Source organism: Gymnogyps californianus, chromosome 3, assembly GCF_018139145.2.
Source record: "Gymnogyps californianus isolate 813 chromosome 3, ASM1813914v2, whole genome shotgun sequence".
NCBI lineage: Eukaryota > Metazoa > Chordata > Aves > Accipitriformes > Cathartidae > Gymnogyps > Gymnogyps californianus.
In genome coordinates this window covers 67667708-67690865 of record NC_059473.1, presented here as the reverse complement: position 1 = coordinate 67690865, position 23158 = coordinate 67667708, and the positions used below count along the sequence as shown (strand labels likewise).

The following is a 23158-nucleotide window of genomic DNA, read 5'->3' as shown; positions in this document are numbered from 1 at the left end:
CTTTGAGCAATTTAAACTTTTATAAATCCTATAAAACATCAATCTTAAACTAAAGAACAGATTCATTATCCAAACCAGGATTCACAATTCAGCAAGAAAATTATTTGGCTTTCTAGAGTTTTCCTGCACTTTTTTTTAAATGCTCACTGTCGTGGTTTAACCCCAGCTAGCAATTAAGCACCACGGTGGAGGTTACTCACTCCTCCCCCCTCCTCCCAGTGGGATGGGGAGGAGAATCAAAAAAAAAAAAAAAAGAAGTAAAACTCGTGAGTTGAGATAACAACAGTTTAATAACTGAAGTAAAATAAAATAACAACAATAATAATAAAATATAATAATAATAATGATGAAAAGGAATAACAAAAAAAAAAAAAAGAAAAATAACCCAAGAACAAGTGATGCACAATGCAATTGCTCACCACCCACTGACCGATGCCAGAGCAGCGATCCGCCCCTCCTGGCCAACTCCCCCCCACCCCGTTTACACACTGAGCATGACGTTCCATGGTATGGAATATCCCTTTGGCTAGTTTGGGTCAGCTGTCCTGGCTGTGCTCCCTCCCAGCTTCTTGCACACCTGCTTGCTGGCAGAGCACGGGAAACTAAAAAATCCTTGACTTAGGATAGGCACCACTTAGCAACAACTGAAACATCAGTGTGCTATCAACATCATTCTCACACTAAATCCAAAACACAGCACTGTACCAGTTACTAAGAAGAAAATTAACTCTATCCCAGCTGAAACCAGGACAGTCACGCATCATTAGTCTTCCTGAACTGATAAAAGAACTTCTGCTTGGTGCAGCTCAGTATTTTTACTTTGCTAGCTATACTTCCAAGTGTAACCATCACTCCTATCAAGCCAGCATCCTAGCCAGCCTCTTTGTTAAACTACAGAGCACCATTACTGTATAATGAAGTTTTAAAGAACCATAAAGAAACCAAATAATTTTTTACAAGTTTGAGATTTATGGTTCCAAGTCAAGAGTTTCTTTATCAGTTTCTGATCAAAGGTTACAAAAAACAGAGAGATGTAATATAAAACCAAAACCACAAAGCCCATGGTTCACATTGCAAAGTGGACCTCACATGTGATCAAGCAAGGATGTGACCCTGTGGGAGCAAAACAAATTGGGGGGGGGAGGAGGAGGAAGGGGGGCAGGGGGAAGGGGGTGGACACGGACACAAAAAATAGGAAACAAGGGACTTTTGGGAAACAGTGTTTGAAAACAAACAAAAAAAAAACCCCAAAAATCCAAAACCCCAAATTCAAAAAGGATGACATGGGTAGCAAGAGAAGCGGAAAATGACTGTGACAGAAGCAGAAAGGAAGAGACAGCCCTCAGCAGTTGGATAATTCCTACTGTGCAAAGCAGGAGAGAACTTGGGAAATTAACAGAAGCATTAGACAAAGCAACACATCCAGACAGGAATAAACATCTCAACTAAAATAAATTAATGAGTTACAGTAGTAACCAACACAGACAACAGAAAGACAAAACTCCCAGACAGTTACAAAGTTTAAACAACAAAAAATCCCAAAATAGTTTTCCTTTGAAGCAAACTTGAGGCAGGTCAAAGGTGGCATATTTCCAACGGAGTGATAAAAAAAGATTCCAGAACTAACAAGGATAAAAATCAAATCATATCCTCGATCCCAAGGGATTCTCTAATCAAACCCTTTTCCTTGACAGTTCATCCACGTGTTAAACAAGCAGAATAGAAGATGCAGATGCATTGCTAGCAGGAGAGAGAAGACAGATCATATCATTACAGGACTGCCGAAACTCCCCAAGTGCAAAATATGACAACTGAAGAATTACAGGCCCCATGCTTGGAGAAACCCACAGGAATGGTCCTAACATGGAATTAACATTAGAATTTCATGTCATTTATACTGTAGACACTAGAAGCTTAAATCTTTGCAAAAAACTCCCATGGACTAACAGGAATATAGAAAGGCACTACCTTGGTTCTTAAGCTCAAAGTTCTTGAACCACAAATAGGCTCAAGGCTGGAAGTGTATTCTGGGGGAGGTATGACCATGAGTTTGTCCTGTTCATGAACTCTTCAACAAGCTTCCACTGTTATCTGCCATCAGAGACAGGATACGAAGCTAAATAAAAATTCAGTTTGATCCAGTAAAGCTACTATAATAAACTGCACTACGTTTTGTCAGAAAATAAAGAATTTAAAAATTAAAAAAAAACCCCATCACTCAACAGAATATGGTTAAAAAAGGCAAATAAATGGATTATTTGAAAAAAAAAAATAACCCCATAAGTAAAAGGAAACATTAAGTCCATCAAAAATGCATAAACTGTATCTATACTGTGTACTAGAGTGACACGCAAAAACCCTCTGCTGGTTTTGAACAGGAAGCAACAGAGCACAGCAGAGCACAGAAATACTATTTAGGAGCTAATTAGCCTAGGCGCAGCACTTTATTAGTACTATTAACGTGGCCATCCTGCTAACTTCCAAGTCACCATACAAGACTTCCTTATAACGTAACCTGTGCTATTCAGCCCCTGCTAATCTCTACTCTCTTCCCTCAATTAGAAGTGAAGGAAATGGCAATGAAGTTGACCTGATTAACAAAGTACATGCAAACAGTTGCGCTCCGCAGTGATCTTTAGCAGTGACCTTGCTTGTACAGGCAGGGATCCAATTCCCAGTTTAGTAAAGAACTACTTCCATCTTGTTATAAAAATCAGTATGTATTTCCCTCAGTGCTAGCTAAACTCATCGACCAACAGGTAGATCAAAGTGCCAAAATCATGAGCTAGAGCTCTACAGCAAAGACCTCCTATGAGAAAAATGAAAAAAGATTTCCATGCCGAAGAATAACTCAACTCAAAACTAACACTTAAAAAAAAAAAAAAAGGAAAAAAAAGAAACAATGAAGAGTGATGTTGACTGAGGCCTCTCAAAGGACCACTTAAAACCACAAAAATACCAGCCCTGTTTGTGCAAACAAGCAGGCACGCACACACAGCATGCAGATTTCCCCTCCTGTTCATAAAAGCAATTGTGCAAGGCATACACAAATCACAGCAGGTTGCATTAACAGTTCGCCAGTCCTGCTCCAGATTTATTTTTAATTTAAAAATAAACTGTGTTACACATTATTTCATTATTCTGCTGGATGACCAAGGAAGGGAAAGAATGAATTTAAGCGCAGTCTATAGAGAGATAATGTGAAGGCTATAACGTAAGTGAAAAATGGCCATGTTGCTAAGATAAGGCTCCAACCACCAATCTCGTTGTCAAGCCTGGCCATCTGTCAGCAGAAACCTGATTTACTGCATATAATACTGCTATACTTGATTACTGCTATACTGCTATAGAAGGCTCCTGGTTTTTTTAAGCACACCAAAAGCTACTTTCCAGCAACATAAAAGGGTTAATAAAACACCTCCTCAGAAGCCAAGCTTTATGAAACCAGGTTTCAGAACTTTAAATCAAATTTCACCCAGTTTCAATGTCACTGATAGATTAAATTCCTTTATAAATAAAAACATTAAAAACAGGGAAACAAAAACTGAAGAAAAAACATAAAATGACAGTAAATTACATCAGTTTCACCATATAAGTAAGGCTGCTTGCACTGATGCTTGTTTTTTATGGAGATTATTTTGATAGTGGGCAACTGCAAAGAACTTTAGAAAAGGCACTTTGAAGAAACATTCCCACAATACTACTATTCAAGAAAACCGTTAATAAAGAGGCCACTTTGCTTCATTTGATAACTAGTCGGGACATGCAAACTGTTTGCAAGAGCACTATTGACCTGAAGCGTCCTTAGACGTGGGCCTGTAAGCACTACATACAACAATGACATGACACCTCATGATGTAACAACTCAGATGAGTGCATCTAACCCAACTCTTCCCCCTCCTACACACCAGGACAAAAATGCCTGTGTATGAGATTCATCCTTCACATCAAATACACACTGAGCAAAACAGCTGCAGGTACTTTCTCAGGTTAATCAAACAAATCAAATAACAGCATCCAGTAATAAAAAGACGATTTTTCTCTCTAAACAACAGCCCTACACTGCAGGTGGTTTTGTCCCATAGCAAGCAAACAGGAGAAAACACGTCCTGAGCAGCTGCTCATTAGGTGAGCACTGTTCTGCCTGCACAGCAAATGAAGGAAATGTCATGTGGGAAAAAAACACAGTTTACGGTCATGTAATTAGACACAGTAACACAGGCATATCCAAAAGAGGAGGGAAGACAGGTACAAATTACAGTTGCACAGGCAATTTATTTCTGGGTGTTTATAATTTTTGATGTTCTTGGACTTTAACCTTACAATTTCTTTTAACGAGGCTTGTTTCCAGCTTATTTTTTCCCTATTATACAATAACAGATAACTTTGAATGATCAGCTCCTATAAAAAATACCCATCCCCAAATAATTATTTATTCTGAACAGAACACTTCAAATAAAGACAGTGGGAAAATACTCTATCAGAACAGACCAAAACAAACACAAACTGTATAGGACCTTGCCATAAATGTTCTAAAGCAGTGAGAATTTATTGCAAGCTTACCTGATACTCGTTGGGCCAGAAAGTGCTGACAGCCAACTCCGCTCGAAGCCAGTCTTTGCCAGTGGAGCCGGTAACATTCCAGATGGGATTAGCCAGTGGCCCTTTGTTCACCCTAACCAGGATGTTCAAAGTGCCCGGGTTTGCTCCGTTCTTGCTGTACAGAAGGTAGCTGAAATCAATGCAGTGAGTATCGTTTTCTTTCATCGTTGGAAGCTGGAGTCGAGTCTTTTCTCCGGGATCATGGTCTGAGGAAATCACTATCATATATGATCCTAAAGAAGCGGGGGAGTGGGGAAGGAAAAAACCAAAACAGTAGTAAGGAAAAAGATAAATACTAAGAAACTGATTGTTCACTATGAAAAAGGATGGAATGCATAGGTTTTCATATCCCAAAATCTCAAAATTCAAGTAGCAAGAAATCCAGCAAGCTATAAAATGCCTAGAAACATCACTGAAGCAGTATCTATAGAAGACATCATATATCTCTGAGGACCTATCTAGATACTTCCACCTACAACCTTTTCTCTCTCCTATTTTAGGATCAGGTAATTGGAAATAGGATCACAGGCGGACTGAATAAAAATAATGAGAGGGGTAAAGGATCATCATTATTCTGAGGTCACTGAGGCCAAAATTCTCTCAACTTGCTCCACAGGTTCCCTGAAAATGAAAAATATGGAATAATAAGGTCCACATTCCTCAATGCAGCTTTATCACACCTTTTTCTACCCAGAAGAAGAGGCAGACTTGAATTTTAGATACATTAGCAATAGAAATAGCTCACTTAGGACACCAAGCCACATTTGTCCTGAAAAGTTGGGTTTGCTGCTCCCTTTGCCAATGGATTTGAGGGGATAACAGAAGTTTCTATAGCTGGAAGAGAGACCATCTTATAAATTTATTTTACAAGAATGCAGAAGACAGAACAAGCTGAGTCCGTCTAGCTACAAAGGCAGAAAGCAGAAATCAGATGTTTAAACAGGTTATACGGACATAATGCTGAAACAGTTTGTCCTGCTGTTGTGCAGAATGGATGGTAAAGACAGGGCTACCATCTATCCTAGCTCTAGAACAGCCCCATTTCTTCAGGAGCAACAACCCCATACAAGGTACTATCCAGTGAATGAACCCCACAGAACAAAGCTTCTGAGACACAGCATGCCAGGCAAAACTTTACGACCAAGTGAGAAAATCCAACTCAGTATACAATCTGAATCCTTCTTGCAGGAAGGCTTCCTAACCTGAACTTACCTACCCTCCTGCTTAATGATTCCAGAAGTTTCATCTTGACAGATTTTCCTTCTACTTTCAGTCCTAAAGAGCACCACAATGAAGAGCCCTTCCTCCTGAAGAAGGTTCAGATGAAATCCATCAAAAATACAGTTCAAAAATTAACTTAAATTTAAAAAAATCATAGATTTGTGAGCATTTGCCCAAATGAGTAGTCTCACAGAAGTCCTGAGAGTATGTACATGAATGAGCATTTATTGGTGAAAAATCTTCTCTGAAGTATATATTTGTATAAATTATTACCATTTTGTATGTCAAGTTTTGTCCTTTGATTTTTAGGCAACAAGGAAATATTGTGTTCTAGTATGTCCTAAACAGTGGTATTAACCATTCTGAAAGTTTTTGACAAGCTGTTGCTCAGGAGAGGATGAAAATTTATGTATATGGATTAAGTCATCTGTGTGACACACTAATTTACTAGCCTGTAAAGCAATTCTGTGCTAAAAAATTTATAACAAAAAAGAAAGTAATACTATAGAATGAAAGCAGCTCTTAAAGTACAGTGCTGAGATCTTTATTTTTAATACTAATCTTTAAAAAAAAGTTTAAAGAAAATTCTACTATAATGTAACATGAGTAGTTCATATTGAGAATTATATGTAGAATCCATTATTGGATTTATTTTTATTAGAGAGTTTGGCAAAGTATCAGTTTCTGATCATCTCTTTATCATTAATACTCATTTATAAAGACACAAAGGAAACATATTATACTATTTAGGTCTGCTGTTATTAGAAGTCTTTAATGATTATGGTCTAGAATCAATTGACAATCGCAGAAGAGCCGCTCAAAAAAGTGTTTGTAAACCACGTCCACTAGTGTGTAGTTTTTATACCCTTTGACTCTAGAATAAACTTAGCAATATGCTTGTTTGTAATCTCTTTCTTAATAACACATACGCTCTTATAAGCATCTGATTACTCATGACCGACACACTACAGAATAATATTTTCAAAGTTTTGTTAATAAATACTATGCATGTGGTGGGGGGAGGCTGTGTATCAGCATTTGATTTTTTTTCCTACAGAAGAGTTAGAAAACTGAAAAGGATCAGAGAAAAATTACAAAGACTGCTTTCCACACTGTTTGCAGATTCTCCATAGCTGTCTACATTGCCTCTTAGCCTTTGTTACATTTATCTTGCAAATATTTTTAAGCAATACACAAAAAGCAAACCATTTCTTCCTACACAAAATAAACATTTATTTTTAACATTTCTAAAGCTAAGATCAGGAAGCAGATAAACCTTCCAACTTTTTCTGAAGGGAATCAGGGAGGGGGGAGGAAGGAACAGAATATAAGAATTGACCTTTGCAGAATTTTTGAAATGTTGTTTCTTTCAACTTATCTCAAGACAAAACCATTGAGAGGAAAAGAAAATCACAACCAAATTATAACAAATAAACTAGAAGTATTTCAAGATCTTGTTCCTGTAGTCTTTGGAAGCTACAACATACATTTTTCTGCATATCAACACATTTTTATAGTACTCTACTTTTTTCAGCCTCATTATTCATCATTTAAAAATACTCAGCAGTAAATCTGCTTGTATCTATCTACATGTGTTAGTCCTACAGCATTTCATGAAATGCTCCAGACAGCATTCATAAACCATTTATCACAAAGCCAAAGCATCTGTTCAGCACCTTGCAACTACTTCCCCTTGCCTCTGTTTTTTAGACTTGGATGCTATATCCCAGTGAATGTACACAACCTCGCTCCTTCCTCAGCCATCTACCTACTCCAAGAAAATCAGAAGCCAATACCAATTAAACTATACATTAAATGTATATCTTTGAAAAACACAGAAAATATTTTCTTACAGCTTTTAGAAGAAAGTCATTCTTTATTTGTGAAGAAATACTATAGGATTGAAAGAGCTGGGCTTTTTTTTCCCATTTATACATGCTTGTAGTATCTTAAGTCAAAACTTAAAAACCTTAAGTAAAACTTAAGCCCTAGATACTCTCTCTACAGTTTCTACAGTTTTTTTTAAACAAGTATTTCCTTTAACATTGAAAACTGTACTTTGTAGTACTATGCATGTAGCACAAGTTTCTGCACAATCCATTAAAATAAATGAGGCCACACAAATAAGAATAATAGAAATTATAGAAAGAATAGTGTTCAAAACAAAAGATTTATAATTAGATGTCCAGCAAAGTTTGAGGTAGCATAGCGTTGATGAGACCAAGCTATAAAGTTTTCAAATTTGAAAGGTATTAGCTAATGCTAGACTACTTTTATAAAGCAACATACACTGGAAGAAGGATCACAGTGGGGATGCATCGTTATGAAAATAAGTACTCACAGTATTAGCACCAAATGCCCCTTCAGGTACCAAAACAAATGTACATATTTCATAAATGTTGTTAGAGAGGAAGTAAAATGTAAATAGGCAGATAGCATTTATATTTATGTACAAACGATGAAACATAGGCATAACTGCATATGGGAAAAAAAAAAATCACACACACAGGAAATAATAAATCTGTAATACTGTATTATCACCAAGTAAAAAGTTTTCAATTAATAGATGTATTTAATAAAGGGATGACAAAACAGCCAAGAGGCCACTTCGCAGAGCTAACCAACAACTTGGATTATTCTTACTGGTAATACTGGCAAGGTACAAAATCAAGAGGTGGTATGCAAACCTCAGCAAACTTCTTCAAGCAACAGGGAACAACTACCCACATATTTAATGTTAAAACAGAAACGACAAGAGGACAGGTAATCACAAGCTAGACGGTAAGATATTATTGGACTTGGCAGAAATGTGAAGTATAAATGAGGGAAATGCTCACAATCTTATTAATTCCCAAAATTAACTAACTACTTGAGATTTTCAATGAGAGTTTAGACCAAATGTTAGAGCTAACTATTCACAACGGTGCTCCAGGCTGGAGCAGGGGAACAGGGTGAGGAGGAAGGAGCAGCAGAGACCAAGTGCAATGGATTGACCACAGTCCCCAGTCTCCATCCCCCTGTGCTGGGGGGTGGGGTGGAAATTAAGTTAATTTTTCCCCAAGTTGAGTCTGTTTTGCCCATGACAGTAACTGGTGATTTACCAGAGAAGTGATCTCCCTGTCTTTGTCTCGACTCGTGAGCTTTTCCACCTTATTTTCTCCTCTTGTGCTGTTGAGGAAGGGAGCGAAAGAGCAGCGGGGTGGGGGTCTGGCCAGGGTTAACCCACCACAGTTGCCAAAAAGGTAAAGAGTTAGATAGTGTTAGCTAACTGAAGTTAGATACTGCATGTACTAGCTGTTTTATTAAATCCCAGTGGAGACAGGGTCTGTGATTTTTTCCATCGTTATTGGCCTAACAGATCGAGCACAAGCAGATGTAAAACACCATATATACCTACTTCCCTTGCAGACAAGAAAGGAAAAAAACCAACTGACTTGTGCTCTGTTTCCACTAGGATTTTACAAGAACAAAGTCAATGCAAGTGAGTTACCTCATTAAAACCCAAAATTGTTAAAAAAAAAAAAAATTAGAATTCTTATTTTGGACAATGAAGAAAGAGAAACTTAACATGAAAGAGCAAAAGTTCATTTTTTCTTCTTACAAGACAGAAAGGATGAATTTCATCTTTGGATGATGCTGTAACAAATTAGAGGTGAAAAGTATCCAAAGTCATCATTTACACCTGGACAAAGAGCCATTGCTCTTAACTATTCCTTTCACTGTCTATTTTTCATGATGCCCAAGCACAAAGTCTTCAGTTACAATGGCAGTAGGGCAGTTACAAAAAATGCATCAGTAACATTTTTCTTGAAACACATAGTTTGACATGGATATTGCTTCACCCTTCTTTCAGTAATTCCGAAGAGTCTTCCCCATCCTTGCAAGTTTACAGTCTTCAAAATTCATAAAGCATGTTCTCTTTCCCCCAACACACTCAAGTGTTAATTTTTCCTACTTATATGTAGTTTATATTTCTCCAAATCAAACTCCACCCTCTCATTTTTGCTTTTCTTCTCTGAAGTGCCTTCTACTTATTTGCCAGTTAATAGCTCCTAATATTATTCCTGATGTAAAAGGTCAATCCAATTCTCTCCCGCACAGAATAGAAACATCAGAGTATGAAACACCTAAATGGCGCTGCCTCCTAATCCTTTACCTAGCTCATGCCAAGAATTCAACTTTAGAATCTGACTTTCAGGAAGATTTTGATGCCTACTCAGCACTTATTCATGAACTCGCTAAAAGGAATCTACACACATATGGAGTAGGAGACATCAGACTTTTCCTTAGCCATATTATTAAATATACCTGTATATTCCTCATAGCTTTCACTATGTTTTGTTTATTTTGATAAGCACTGAACTTGATGTCCTAGCTCAGTGGCAAGGACAGATCATTTCACAATAAATGAATTCCTTAACTAATTAGTTGTGAAAAGCCTTATTTTTTTATCCCCTACTGAAACCCAAGCTTTCTTATCATCTAGCAGTTAATTGCAGGCAAGAAATCATGCTAAAATTAAAAAAAAAAAAAAATCCTGAAATAAAATATGCTTGATGTAATGTACCAATGTGGCAGATCAGTTTCCCGATCAAATTATTTTCTCTCACTTCATTGCTGCCTGAAAAACGGGCTTCTATTTGAAGTGTGAAACTTGTAATTTTCAGCAGGCTGGTCTTCGACTCCTGCAAATCCTCCTTCCTCCAAACAAGTACTAATCATCAAACCATCTCCATTTCGAGGGCACACTGTGGTAAACTCTCTGCCCGCAAGTGTGCTCCTTCAGTTACTAGCACACGATTATGTTATCTTCAGGTGAAAAAAAAATATTTCAGAAAGTTCTGAATTTCATATGCAACTAGATTTATGGGTACAGAAGTGGATTCAACTTTGTGGTTTGCTGATGAGGAAAAAAAACCCTGATATACGTCCCATTGTAGTAGGGAATAACGTGAAGATGCTTAAATAGATTCACAGAAAAAGATCAGGTAAAAAGAAGTCTTCCCCACAAAGTTAAAAGAGGAGGTTGTCTTTACTTCATGATAACGTCAATGACATGAGGTAGAGAGTCAAGGTACTTAAGTGCATTATCCTAAAGCTCAGCACTATGTGACTTTTTTATTTCATTTTTTTTATAACGACTATATAACGTTATAGTCCCCAATTAGGTTTCAGGCAACCTTTATGAGAGACAGTGGGCAATGAACTGACACTGAAATACAGAACTAGCCTTGCAACTGGAAGTAGATTGCAAACAGAAGTTCAGAAACATCTATATTAATTCACAGAAAACTTACATTTCCCACACACTAGTATTTATGCTTATTTTGTTCTTCAGAGTAATATCCCTGTGATCATTTCACAGAGGGCCCTTTACATGTATTTCTGTAATTTGAAAGAAGGGAAAAAGTAAAGGCTAATGAGAAAACCTCAAAGCTATTAACTTTTTCTTCTTGCAGGAAGGATACTCTTTTCAAAAGAAAAAAACAAAGCCAATGAATAAATTAAATATAATCCAGGTAAACCTCCATCTGCTGGGGTTTAAAAAAAACCCTCAAACCATTATAGCCTCCTCTTCCTCTTTCTCCTTCCATTACCCAACACATAGTGAACATCTGCCACCCTAGGACAGAGAAAAAACAATATTAAAGAAATTATGAAGAAAAACTAGAGACAATATTAAGCTTTCTAATTTTAATGCCCTGCCCCATCAGTTCAGTTTCATGTCTTAAGGAGTGTGTCTAGAACTAAATGTAAAGATACTATAATCCCACTTAAAATACATTACTTGATACATGCACAAAATATGCAATATCATTATACCCTGATTTGCCTGTCAGTCAGCTGCTTTCATTTAAAAAAATTCAAAAATAATGTTATTGGTGTAAAAAACACAAAAGTTCTCCACAATTTCTTTAAATGGCTACAATTCAGAGGTAATCTTTCCACACACTTCACTTGCTTGCAGTATTATTCCCTACACAAGACTCAAATTGTTGAAGGCTTGTTTCAATTTCTTTACAGATTGTCAAAATGAAAGTAGAAAAAAAATCAGGATCACCAATTTCAACTTCACTGCATAGCTCACTGCCAATGCACCACAACTCAAATGCAAGTCAAGACAAGACTCTGAATTTACTACAAAGATTAAAAACAACAACAACCACCACACAACATGAAGACAGGGTAAATTTTTCTGGAGAATGCAACCCTTTCCCCCCCCCCCCCTACTGCCGATAGAGAACGAGAATTATTAAAATAACCAACCCGAAACAGGTCATTAAGCTACACTGTGTAAATAAAAGCAGAGTACTCACTCATTCAAACAGAAACTCAGCTTAATGGACTGCAATAGCTCATCAGTTTTGCACAGACACTGCAATTTCATATGACGAGAAAAGGTGACCTGCCCTCCAGCCTGTACTTGATGACGCCAAAAGCACTGCTCTACAGCAAGGTCATGTAACTGGGATTCCCCCTTTTTCCACACCCACAGAGGTCAAGCAACAGGGAGACAGTCTGACACGGCAGCACAGAATAAGACCGATCCAGGCAAGGTAAATAAAAGCAGCACCAGGTCAGCCACAGAATTAGTATCACAGGCACCGCAACACATTACCAGTATTCACACCTATGATACTACTGGCATGATACTACTAGCACTCATGACTCGTCTATTCCATAACAACAGGAAAAATGTTTGCCAAGTAAAAGGAAAAAAAAAAAAAAGAAAGAAAAAAACCCCATGTTTCAAAGGTATGCCAGTATTTGGAGCAAAGTTTATGAAGAAGTTTTGACTGAAAATCATTCCTCAGGCTGTGAGCAGCTACAAAAGTTCTGTTCCTGTTATCAACATTTTACGTATGAATAAACATGAAAAATTTACACTTTTGAAGTGTTTGAATTCCTAGTTTTCTCATACATAACACCAGCTTCCTGTGGATTTGTTTGTACTGATGCAGAGAAAGAAAACATCATGAGATACCAGTTTCTGAGGTATGATAATTTAAGTCTTTTCACCCTGTTTTTTTCTTGTGATGGATCCTTAGCAAATACATAGGCTTTAAGCACTCCAAAATCTGAGACAGAAAAATGTCAGCAACTGAAATTTGTAATGCAAGCTTACAGCGTCTGTACAAAAGAACATTTATCTAACGATGTGCTCCTTTGAACAGTTTCTTCCAACAAAGCATTCAGAAAATGACATTTGATATGGTGCATCAGGCAAGCTTATAAAAGGACAGTGTTACTGAACGGTAAGCTGCATTTAAGTAACCAAAAGGCACATGGAATAGTTTTGTATTTATTTGGCAATTAAGCGAGGCACTGGGTCATGAATTTGTAACATCAGCATCCATGAATGAATGGCTAAGATGAAAGTAACAAGAGCTCTGAGTTGTCTGAAATTCTGTTGTAAACCCATAAATATCCCACAGGTGGTGGCACAGCGACTGTAGGATGCTTCTCAGTCACCCAGGGGCTGACCTGGCTGCCCAAGAAGCAGCATACATTGGTCAGCTATCTGTATGGAAGAAAATGTACTTTCTAAGCAAAACTTCCAAGAAACTTCCAACTCCAGAATAATATCAACTCAGTATGAAGTTATCCGATTGGGATATCAAATAACTTGGTACCATTCGTGCCTTCACAGCCTGAAGCCAGTAAGGTATTCCAACGTGCAGTTGCTCCCGGAGCGGCAGCTGACACTGCCAAACCTCAAGGCATTCTGCACCTCCTGTGGAAAATTCATTCCCATGAAGACACAGACACCTACAAACACCTGCAACAACTTCACTATATGAAATACAGGTGCAGAAGAGAGTTGAAATCCATTTTGCTTCACCATTGCTGTAAACTGCTCTGATACTGCTTGACTGGATAAGATGAGCAGTAATGCACAAACAGACTTTTCCCTGCGCTTTAGTTTTGTTCCACCCATTTTTGTGGCAGACCTTCCAGGATGAAAGACCAGTGTTGGTCATTCTGTGTCCACCTATAGGACTGCGATAACACCATATCATCACCGCTACTGAACATAAACTGAACTCCCAAACAGAGCCTCAAGCCAAGAGGCATTTAGATTTTTCAAATGCTGATTAAACAGACACACTTTTCTTTACTGAGAAGGTTACAAGCAGACAGCATTCAAATTATCCACTTCCTCTGCGGGGTATTATTTATTTGGAAAGAAATTAAAGTGAAATTTGAAAATATTAGAAGTATTCTAAGGCAGACAGTCTTACAGAAAATGTGAGCGCTAAGCATTTGCTTAAGTCTTTGGTGTGCTGTGCATTTGCTGTGGTGCACAAAAACAAGTTCGTGGAGAATGCACAAATGTCAGCCAAGGCGACCTGAAAGCTCGCTGCTGCTGAAACACACAGGGCTTTTCCTCCCAGCACACGGATACACCCATGTCCTCCTCCATCTGTGCTCATTGGACCCCTGCATGAGCCAAATCAACACCCAAATCCAGCAAAAAAAGTGACCCAGGACTCCTGTCCCCCTCTTGAGAGAGGCAAGGGGACAGCAAAGTTTGATTTCTTCCCAGGTGAGGGAAATGAACTGACTCCTGGAACAGCCCAACAAGCACCAGAGCCAGGTCAAGATACAAGAGGAAACTGAAGCTGTAACACATACACAGACAAAGGGGGTTTTTCCCCAGGAAAAAAAAAAAAAAAAAAATTAGTTAAAAGTAACTTCTTTCAAGTAGCTGGAAAGTCTTTAGAGAAAGACAGCTCAGAAATAGCATTAGGATTATTTTCTCTTCATTGCCAACTAAAAAAAAAAATCTTGCAAACTCTTTAGGTTTTTTTCCTCTTCTAAGTACTAAGTGGCATTTAGATTTTAACTGAATGGGAAAAAATAATTTTTGAAGCAGCATTCATATTCAGAGTGTCTTTAACACACTAATCATTCTTCCAAAAGCAACAGTATTTAACGTGCATTGAGAAGATACTTATTCCTATCAGCTTAAGACACTAAAATTGAAAATAGAAATTAAACTGGCAATTCCCTGGATGAGCGTGTGACAGCAGAAAATAAGAATTAACAATCTGTTGAGAATACCACTCCCAAGGATCACCAACAGTTAAATAAAGGCTCAAAACTCGTAATCATTACCATACACGACAGCAGATTACAATTGTTATTACAGACCTTTCAGAAGAGGAAATTTATGCCCTGTATTTCTTGAAAGTAGTCTTAGAATTTATTTAAAGCATGGGAGATTTATAAAATAGTTTCATTAATTTTTTTTTTTTTGGTAACTGGAAGAATATTCATTCTTTTATATTGGACTACTGTTGCTTGGCACCATATAATAATTTTTCCTGCTATGAAAACAATTTTCCTCAGAACACTGCTTTATGCAACAGCGACCTGAAGAACCATCTTTTACTTTCAGATTTTATTCCTTTTACAGGGATACACAAGGAGCTGTATATCCCTTGATTAAATGCACAACATGAATTAAGAACCAACTACTGATAAGAGTTACCACTGACAAGAGTTTTGAAAAACAATATAGAATGCTATTTAAATCGTGGAAATAATACTTACCTGTACATTCAGAAGATAGATCTAATAGCAAATTGTTACCTCTTCTTCAAAATATCACCCGTCCTCCCCTCTGAAGTAGGTACCTTACTTTGTAGTGATTCATGTTCCAGTTGAGAATAACCAGGAGTTACGTCTTTATCAATACAACTGCAGTACTATTTAGTGAACTTAAGTACTCGCTTAAGGAAAAAAAACGCTGGAAACTTTGAGGTTTATTATTTCCAAGGAAGTCTTCAATCTGTCTTCAGACCATCAACTACACACGGTTATGCATATTTGTAAAATAAAATCTTAAACAATTTAACAAGCGTGGTACATTAACACTGAATGCCCCGTAAAGCTCTGGATTTTACATAGATGGAAAGGAAAAGGCAAAAAAAAGAAACATCTACAGACAGCTACTTCTGGAATTTCTTTTGATTTTCCAGTTACTGACTGTGATGTTGATCTTGCAAGCGCAAACAGCCCTATAGTGCATCTCTATGATAACCATAATAAATAACTCAACACCACCTAAAGAGAACAGTCAAAATCCACAGATCCTACATATCCAAAAAATGCACTGAGGAATCCTATCCAAGAATATGAGGATTCATAATCCATCATATTAGATACCATGGAAACAAGATTAAAAACCCTAAATATCTGCTGTGCACCAGAAAAAATTCATACAGGCAATAAAGCAACAAAAATAGACAAAAACCCACCCAAACCAGTTAAAACATTTGTCTTGATACTCTAGGGAGGCTTAGAAAATACATTAAAAGCTTAAGTTCAGAAATTGAAATTAGAATTCCTTTCTCTCCAAGATGCTGGAGCTCACAGTTAAAACAGACGCATGGGTTTCATGGCGTGTGACAACTCTCGTCATGCTTCACCTCTTCCTAACAGCCCTCCGCTCCACAGACGTCAACTACTCTTCTCTCCCAATACTTAAACTCATTAGCATTAATACATTACATCCAGAGTACAATAACCTGTACTTAGTTTGATGTTTGCTGCATCTCCATCAGACATGGAGGAGGCTAGGATGCCTGAGAGGTCATAATATTTTCCATGTGAATTAGTTGTTTTAAAATAAGTGAATAGATAAATAAATAAATAACCTCTCCCTATAAACCCTTGCCTCTCAAATTATATTAGCAGCTCAATTGGTTTTACACTCTAGTACACACCATCTTTCTTCTACAGGGAAATACTTTTGAGATGGATGGAAACAACCCTATCTATTATAAAAATCACTCATGCTAACATACCAGCATTTTTTTTTATACTGTTTTGAAAGAAATAATTGGGCTCAATGTTTAGCAATGGGAAGAACAGCAAGGAGAAAGACTGCATATAAACTATGCTGGTTTAGAGAAGACTTGAAGTTCACAGCTATTAATGGGGTTTGGTGGTTTTCCTTGTTGTTTGGGAGATTTTTGTTTTGTTCTCAGAAAACATCTCAGTTTATGAAGATCAGCATCTTTCCTCTTGACACCACACTTTCCAATTAATATAAATCTGAAACAGCTTTTTGCTTCCAAATAGCTAGTTTATACATGCTAATGCTATTTAAATCCTCCTTTATTTTGAATACTGAAGTTCACAACCCCAACAAAATACACTAAGCATATTCATCCACGCCCATAAAACATTCCTCTACCTGCATGAGGTTACTAGCTAATGCTTGGCATCAACTAATGTGATTAACCTAAAGTTCTGAAAAATACAAAACTGAGAAATCTACCAAAAGATGTACCATATGACAGATGAGAACCTAGTCTCTGTTTCAGACAACTTGTGAACTTTTAACACTAATATTCATTAGTCAAACATTCTACTTAATTATTAGGACTAGGAATTGAACCCATGTTCCAAATGTAATTTCATGCAAATTTCTTCTGTGATTGAGTTATTTCACATTTTGGTTTCTCCAATGACACAGTACAGATACCAGAGTACCAAGTCATCCAAGGAGCTATTTCATTTTCTTTTCTTTTTTAAACTGCAATTAAGCTTTTAAATAAAGTTTTTGCACTTGTACGTCCTAAGGGGCTGTGTAATTTATCCTAAACTAAGAGTATAATTTCAGTCTCTGAAACTTTTCTTTCAAAATTACAATTTGCCAAAACCATAGAGGAAACCTGAAGTTGTTAACGACTATGAATCATAATACTGCCTTCACATGTTCTGAACGTCTGTTGTGGTTTAACCCCAGCCAGCAATTAAGCACCATGCAGCTGCTCTCCCCTCCCTGCTCCCAGTGGGATGGGGAGGAGGATCAGGAAAAAAAAAAGGTAAAACTTGTGGGTTGAGATAAGAGCAGTTTAATAACAAAAGTAAAATAAAATATAATAATAACAATAATGATAATTATAATAATAGTGATGAAAAGGAATATAAAAAAAAAGAGAAATAAAACCCAAGAAAAGACAAGTGATGCACAATGCAATTGCTCACCACCAACTGACCAATGCCAGAGCTGAGATCCGCGCCTCCCGCCAGCTCCCCCCTGTTTATATACGGGCATGACATCCTATGATATGGAATACCCCTTTGGCTAGTTCGGGTCAGCTGTCCTGGCTGTGCTCCCTCCCAGCTTCTTGCACACCTGCTTGCTGGCAGAGCATGGGAAACTGAAAAGTCCTTGGCTTAAGATAAGCGCTACTTAGCAACAACTAAAACATCAGAGTGTTATCAATGTTATTCTCACACTATGCTGCTACCTAGCCCTCTGTCATTTCTACTGCTTTCCTCTGAGCTTTCCCAGAATGGGAATTCTCCTTCCACACTCCAAACTGAATAGAACTACCTATTCTTCTAACCGCACTAAGAAAAAAAAAAAAAAACCGAAGAGACCATTTTATATCTTTTTATACAGAATATCCTATACAAAGCAATCACAACAGCTGTCTTTTTCACAACAGCATAACAATGTGGACTCGCATTTAATTAGTAATTCACAGCAACCGCAAAAACCATTTGTGCAGATCTACTACTTCATCTTGCACTCATGCTGCTGATCATTCCACCCAAGTGTAGTTACAAGCCTGCACAGTTTCACCAAATCATTTCTTTTTCATTGTTTTTCAATTCTTCTTGTTTAGTAGTACCCCAATCCATCAATCATTTTGAACCCCAGATTACCCTCAGATAGGCTCGCAGGCTTGGTAACCTGGATATCCTCAGGAAGTTCAAAGGACACTTATTGTTCCATCATCCACAGCACTAGTGAAAATGTTAAGAACGACTGGACACTTTCAGTGTTTTCCAAGCAGCTTTTCACCCACTATAAAGCAGTTTCAGTTTCATCAAGACATTTCTTCCCTAAGCTTAATAGAGTAAGCATCACAGGTTAAGACGTGGTATCTACTGCTTCACTCTCTTCTCCTTATATATTTAGAGAAATAAATTTGCACATCATTAAGTATTATGGAACTTCCTTCTCCATACTCCCCAGCACATGCACCTTTGCTTATTATCACATAAAATATACTCTCATGTTGAGAGGTGGTTATGGGGCTCAAGATCATCAGCTCTGCTGGACAGAAGACCGTTTCAGTGCCTACCCCTAAGCTGTCCAGGTCAGCAGCAGAAGCAGCTACTCCCTGGCCTGCAGGGATCAGTGAGGACACCTGCCCCCAGGGCACTCACAGGTAACTCCATCCAGGCCATCCAGGCAGCCTCCGCACGCCTGGCTCACTCGCCCCCGAGCCCTGTGTGTCACCTCCACAGCTGCGAGACACAACCCTCCCTACACCCCTCCTGGTGCGTTCTCAGTTCAGAATGTTGGGGGTGGGAAAGGGGGGGAAGCGGGCTGCGCTTCAGCAGCTTTTGTAGCACGATGCCAAGGCTATCACTGCACACCTCAGGCTAGCCTTTTGGAAGGAGAAGACGTGCTGAAATGCTGGCGGACAACCTAAGGCATGAACTGGAAGAGAGTGCAGCATCCACGCTGCCAGCCGAGCAGTGCCCAGAACTGCACCTCGAGGACTTGGGAGGCAGGTAACACCAGCCCGGCACAGAGGGCTGCACAACCAGGAGCCACAAGGGAACAAGGAGATCAGCTGACAGCATAGACATACCAGGTTTTCTTTAGGTGCATCTTATTGAACTACAGACTATGGAATGCAAGTGAAGAAACCCACAGCTCTGGAAAATGTTTGCCCCTATTGAAACAAAGTTTACTGCAACACAGCTATTTCCATTTTGAGTGTTAATTCATCAAGCAAAAATTGGAGACTAACAATAGAAATTATTTACACATATTCTCATAATCTACTTTACGTAGGAATCAGCTGTTTGGGTTTGGGGTTTTTCAGTTGGCTGGTTTTGGGAAAGCTGCTAGTAACCAAGTGTGTGACTGCAGACGGAGAGAGGTGAAGTGGAGATGGATTCCAGTGACTACAAATGCAAAAAGCCACTCTGACTCTACACATCTGCAATCTCAATTTCCCCCATTCCCTTCTCCAATGTTCTCATTATTACACAAAACACAAATAAATAAATAAGCAAGCCCAGAGATTTAGGGACCCACAGGAGCAATTAGGTTGTAGAACTTGGGTTGGTGTAACTGCTTTGTCTGAACAAAAAGCAAAACAAAAAAAACTTAAATGCCTTCAGAAGCTAAAAATAATTTTGTAAAGTCTATACAGCTAATAAAAACCATTCATTTCTTTCATTGTCAGGTACTAATTACCATTTTAGTTGTAAATCTACTAAGAAACTTATCGGAATAAAAATAATACATTGAGAGATGTAAGATATATTTTGAAAGCAAGTACTTTTTTTTTCTTTAATATAATCAAGCTTTTTTGTAACATGCAACATAGCAAGGGTGAGGCAAGGCTTGCAGCAACCGTATGGCTCAGTCATTTAGCAAAACAGGAATTAAGGCAGTGCAGGTGGCTATGGAAGTATTCAATGATGTTTAATTTTAATGAACCAATTTGAACAATGTGTGATAAAATCAGCATATAAAATGATGCACATTGCTAGAAATATCAAGAGAAATGCCTCTCTCCTGCAAGGCTCAATAGTTCTACACAAAAGGCACCTTCAGAGATTGTGGGTGTACAGGGATATGGGAGGGTGAAGCCAACAGAAGTAAACGAAAGCATATATCTAATGCATGTAATATCTACACCTATGTAATGCCAGACACCTGTAGTTTAAAACAATTGCTCCAAACTCTGTCCTTAATTTTACGCTTCTCTTTTGCCAGAACTTATTCAGTTCTGTGTGTCTCATAGCAACTAATCAATTGTCATAGTTTATTTTTGTAATTTATATTCAGAGAATATATTAATTTTTGGCAAATTAGCATTTGCTTGAGAATGCTAACGCTTTCATATTACATGATATCCAATGAATCAATAGTTTCCATGAAAAAGGGAACGATAATGTTATCTAAACCATGCTACTCAATTTCAAAATCACAGATGGGCATAACTTTTGGGAAGGAAAACTACCAACAGACCATAATTTTTAATATCTGCCACAATTTCTCCTTTAATTCAAAGGTCAGCAAACACATTTGCTACTCTGAGTGATCAGTGCCTTACTGTCTTTATAAGGTACAATTAGTTGGACTGCTATTTATCATCTCTAACAATTAAGAAAATTGCTCCCATCTTCAAAGAAGCAAAGGTTATAAAGTTTCACCTCCAGTCAAAGCCTTAAAAATTTGATTACTTACTCCAGACTGATAGGGGCATCACATTGGTATGATAAGAAGATTCTATAGTGATAAATCACAACACTATTGAAAGTGCCGTGCTGCCAGAGAGACTCACTTTAAGCAGCATACTGGAAAATTTCCATTTGATGTAATAGTGAGTCATATAACAAGGCTCTTACTCTTACCTTTTCATTTCAGACTAAACACACACCAGCCTGTGGTACCCAAAGTAATGAAAAGCGCTGGAGTAATCCTACATCACCTCCAAACACGTAATTGTCCCATCAGATTCAACAGAACCATCTTCACCTTTCATGAATCATTTTGTGTGCTGCATAATTAAGCTGAGGAAGGAATGAGACAATAACATACATACCTACACACAACTACATAGGCAGACACTTCAATATTGCTCTGAATTATTTCTGAGAGTTAGCCAATTTAATAGACAAATTTAATACCACACATTTCGCTGTTAGGTTTATTAATTTCTACTCAGGACCACTCATCACTCTGAGATGAATAGGCAAGAAATTCTTCTCCACATTTAAGCCCTATTCTGCTAGCTAGTTCACACTCCTATGGCAAGAACCTTATTGCCCAGAACAAAATAAATGGGGGTGGGGGGGTGGGAGTGTTTAAAAAAAAAAAAAAAAAATCAACAAAGAGCAAATTCAGTAAAAGCTAACATATAACTATGGCTTTCATCACCCTGAAACTCTTCATAAAAATCACATCAAATATGCTGGTGGAAGAAAAGTATCACAAAACCAGATGAAACAGCAGAGATGAAAATTAATATAAATATGTGAAAGCAAACCATAGCTAGACAAAAAAAAAACCCACACTTTGTTAAAAGGGCCATCATCAGGCCGCAGAGAGGTTAACAGAGTTCTACAGGATCATCATAGTACAAAAAAGCAGTACAATTCTGCGAGACTGCTTACAATACAATGCTGGGAGATATCTCAAAGTAATGGAGAACGAGTATTGCAAACAAAGGAGTAAAGGAAAGGAGAGTAACAGCTGAAATACAGTTGTAAAACATGAAATGTCAGGAATTAAAGACTTTAGATGTAAGACTCCAACAGCTTAAAAGACAGAGATGCAGGAGAAGAGGGGTTCAAGAGAGAGATAGCTGTAGTTCAAATAGTGCTAAGCAGTGTACAACTTCACCAAGTCCAGCTACACATTATGGGTGGTTGAAAGATGATGCTACATGATCCTAAAGTCCTCTTAAAATAGAACTTTAACTAAATGATTTTGCACATTAAACCTGAGGAGGATCTTTTTCCCAAAACTACATGTCCTTGGAACATTATTTCAAGAGTTCCAGGATACGTTTTTGTTATACATAGATCTCACACATGTTTAGAAAGCAAAACCTTCCACTTTTAGGCTACCAATTCAAGAACAGGACTGCTGTTGTAGCAAATATCTGGCAATATAATCCTTCAGTAGATAGCATCAATTTAGTGACTTCAATACACTTAAGGCCAGTATCTGCCTCACAAAAACCACTCTCTATTACTTTAATTTCAGTAGAGACGTCATTAAATGAATAAGCAATAAAAACAAAGTACTTAAGGGTTTTTGTTCTGCTTAAGTAGGCAACACAAGCAACACATAGAACACTAGACTGGGAACAACTCTTCCAGTGTTTGTCTGTGGATAGCTAGATATTAGGCCTCCAGACTACAAAAAAAACTTCAAATATTTCATGAGCAGTGAAAATAGCCTTTAAAAAACCCAAACAAGCCCTGCTTGGGGCTCTCCTCGACCTTCCCTGAGGAAGGACTGAATGGAGGAGAATGCACCCATTGAGACTGATGCAGGTTTTCTGAAGCTCTCTGTCCCTCTCCGAGTCCTTGCGGAAAGGCTGTGGAAGTAACTATTAAAGGGCTGCCAAGCTTGCTTTGCAACTTCTCATTTGGAGATTAACATAACATTTGGATATTTTCTTTTTTATTATTTTTCTACTCGCAAAACTGTTCCTAGTTCTCTTATGAATCTCTGATCTGCTTGTTCAGATACAGATAAGCAAGGCCTGTAACATTCCTGTGGATTTATTTCAGAGGCACACATGCAAGTGACAAATTTTATTACTTATTC

The 23158-nt window shown here is 37.8% G+C and overlaps 1 protein-coding gene across 3 annotated transcripts in view; it reads right to left on the bottom strand.

Annotated features, from left to right (window-relative positions):
* The window catches only part of PTPRK (protein tyrosine phosphatase receptor type K), a 416967-nt gene that overhangs the window by 272004 nt on the left and 121805 nt on the right, over window positions 1–23158 (bottom strand). For all 3 annotated transcript variants that reach the window (XM_050893028.1, XM_050893026.1, XM_050893027.1), the window contains exon 3: window positions 4564–4835. In XM_050893028.1, coding sequence (XP_050748985.1) covers window positions 4564–4835 — 272 coding nt within the window. The remainder of the gene's footprint in view (window positions 1–4563; window positions 4836–23158) is intronic.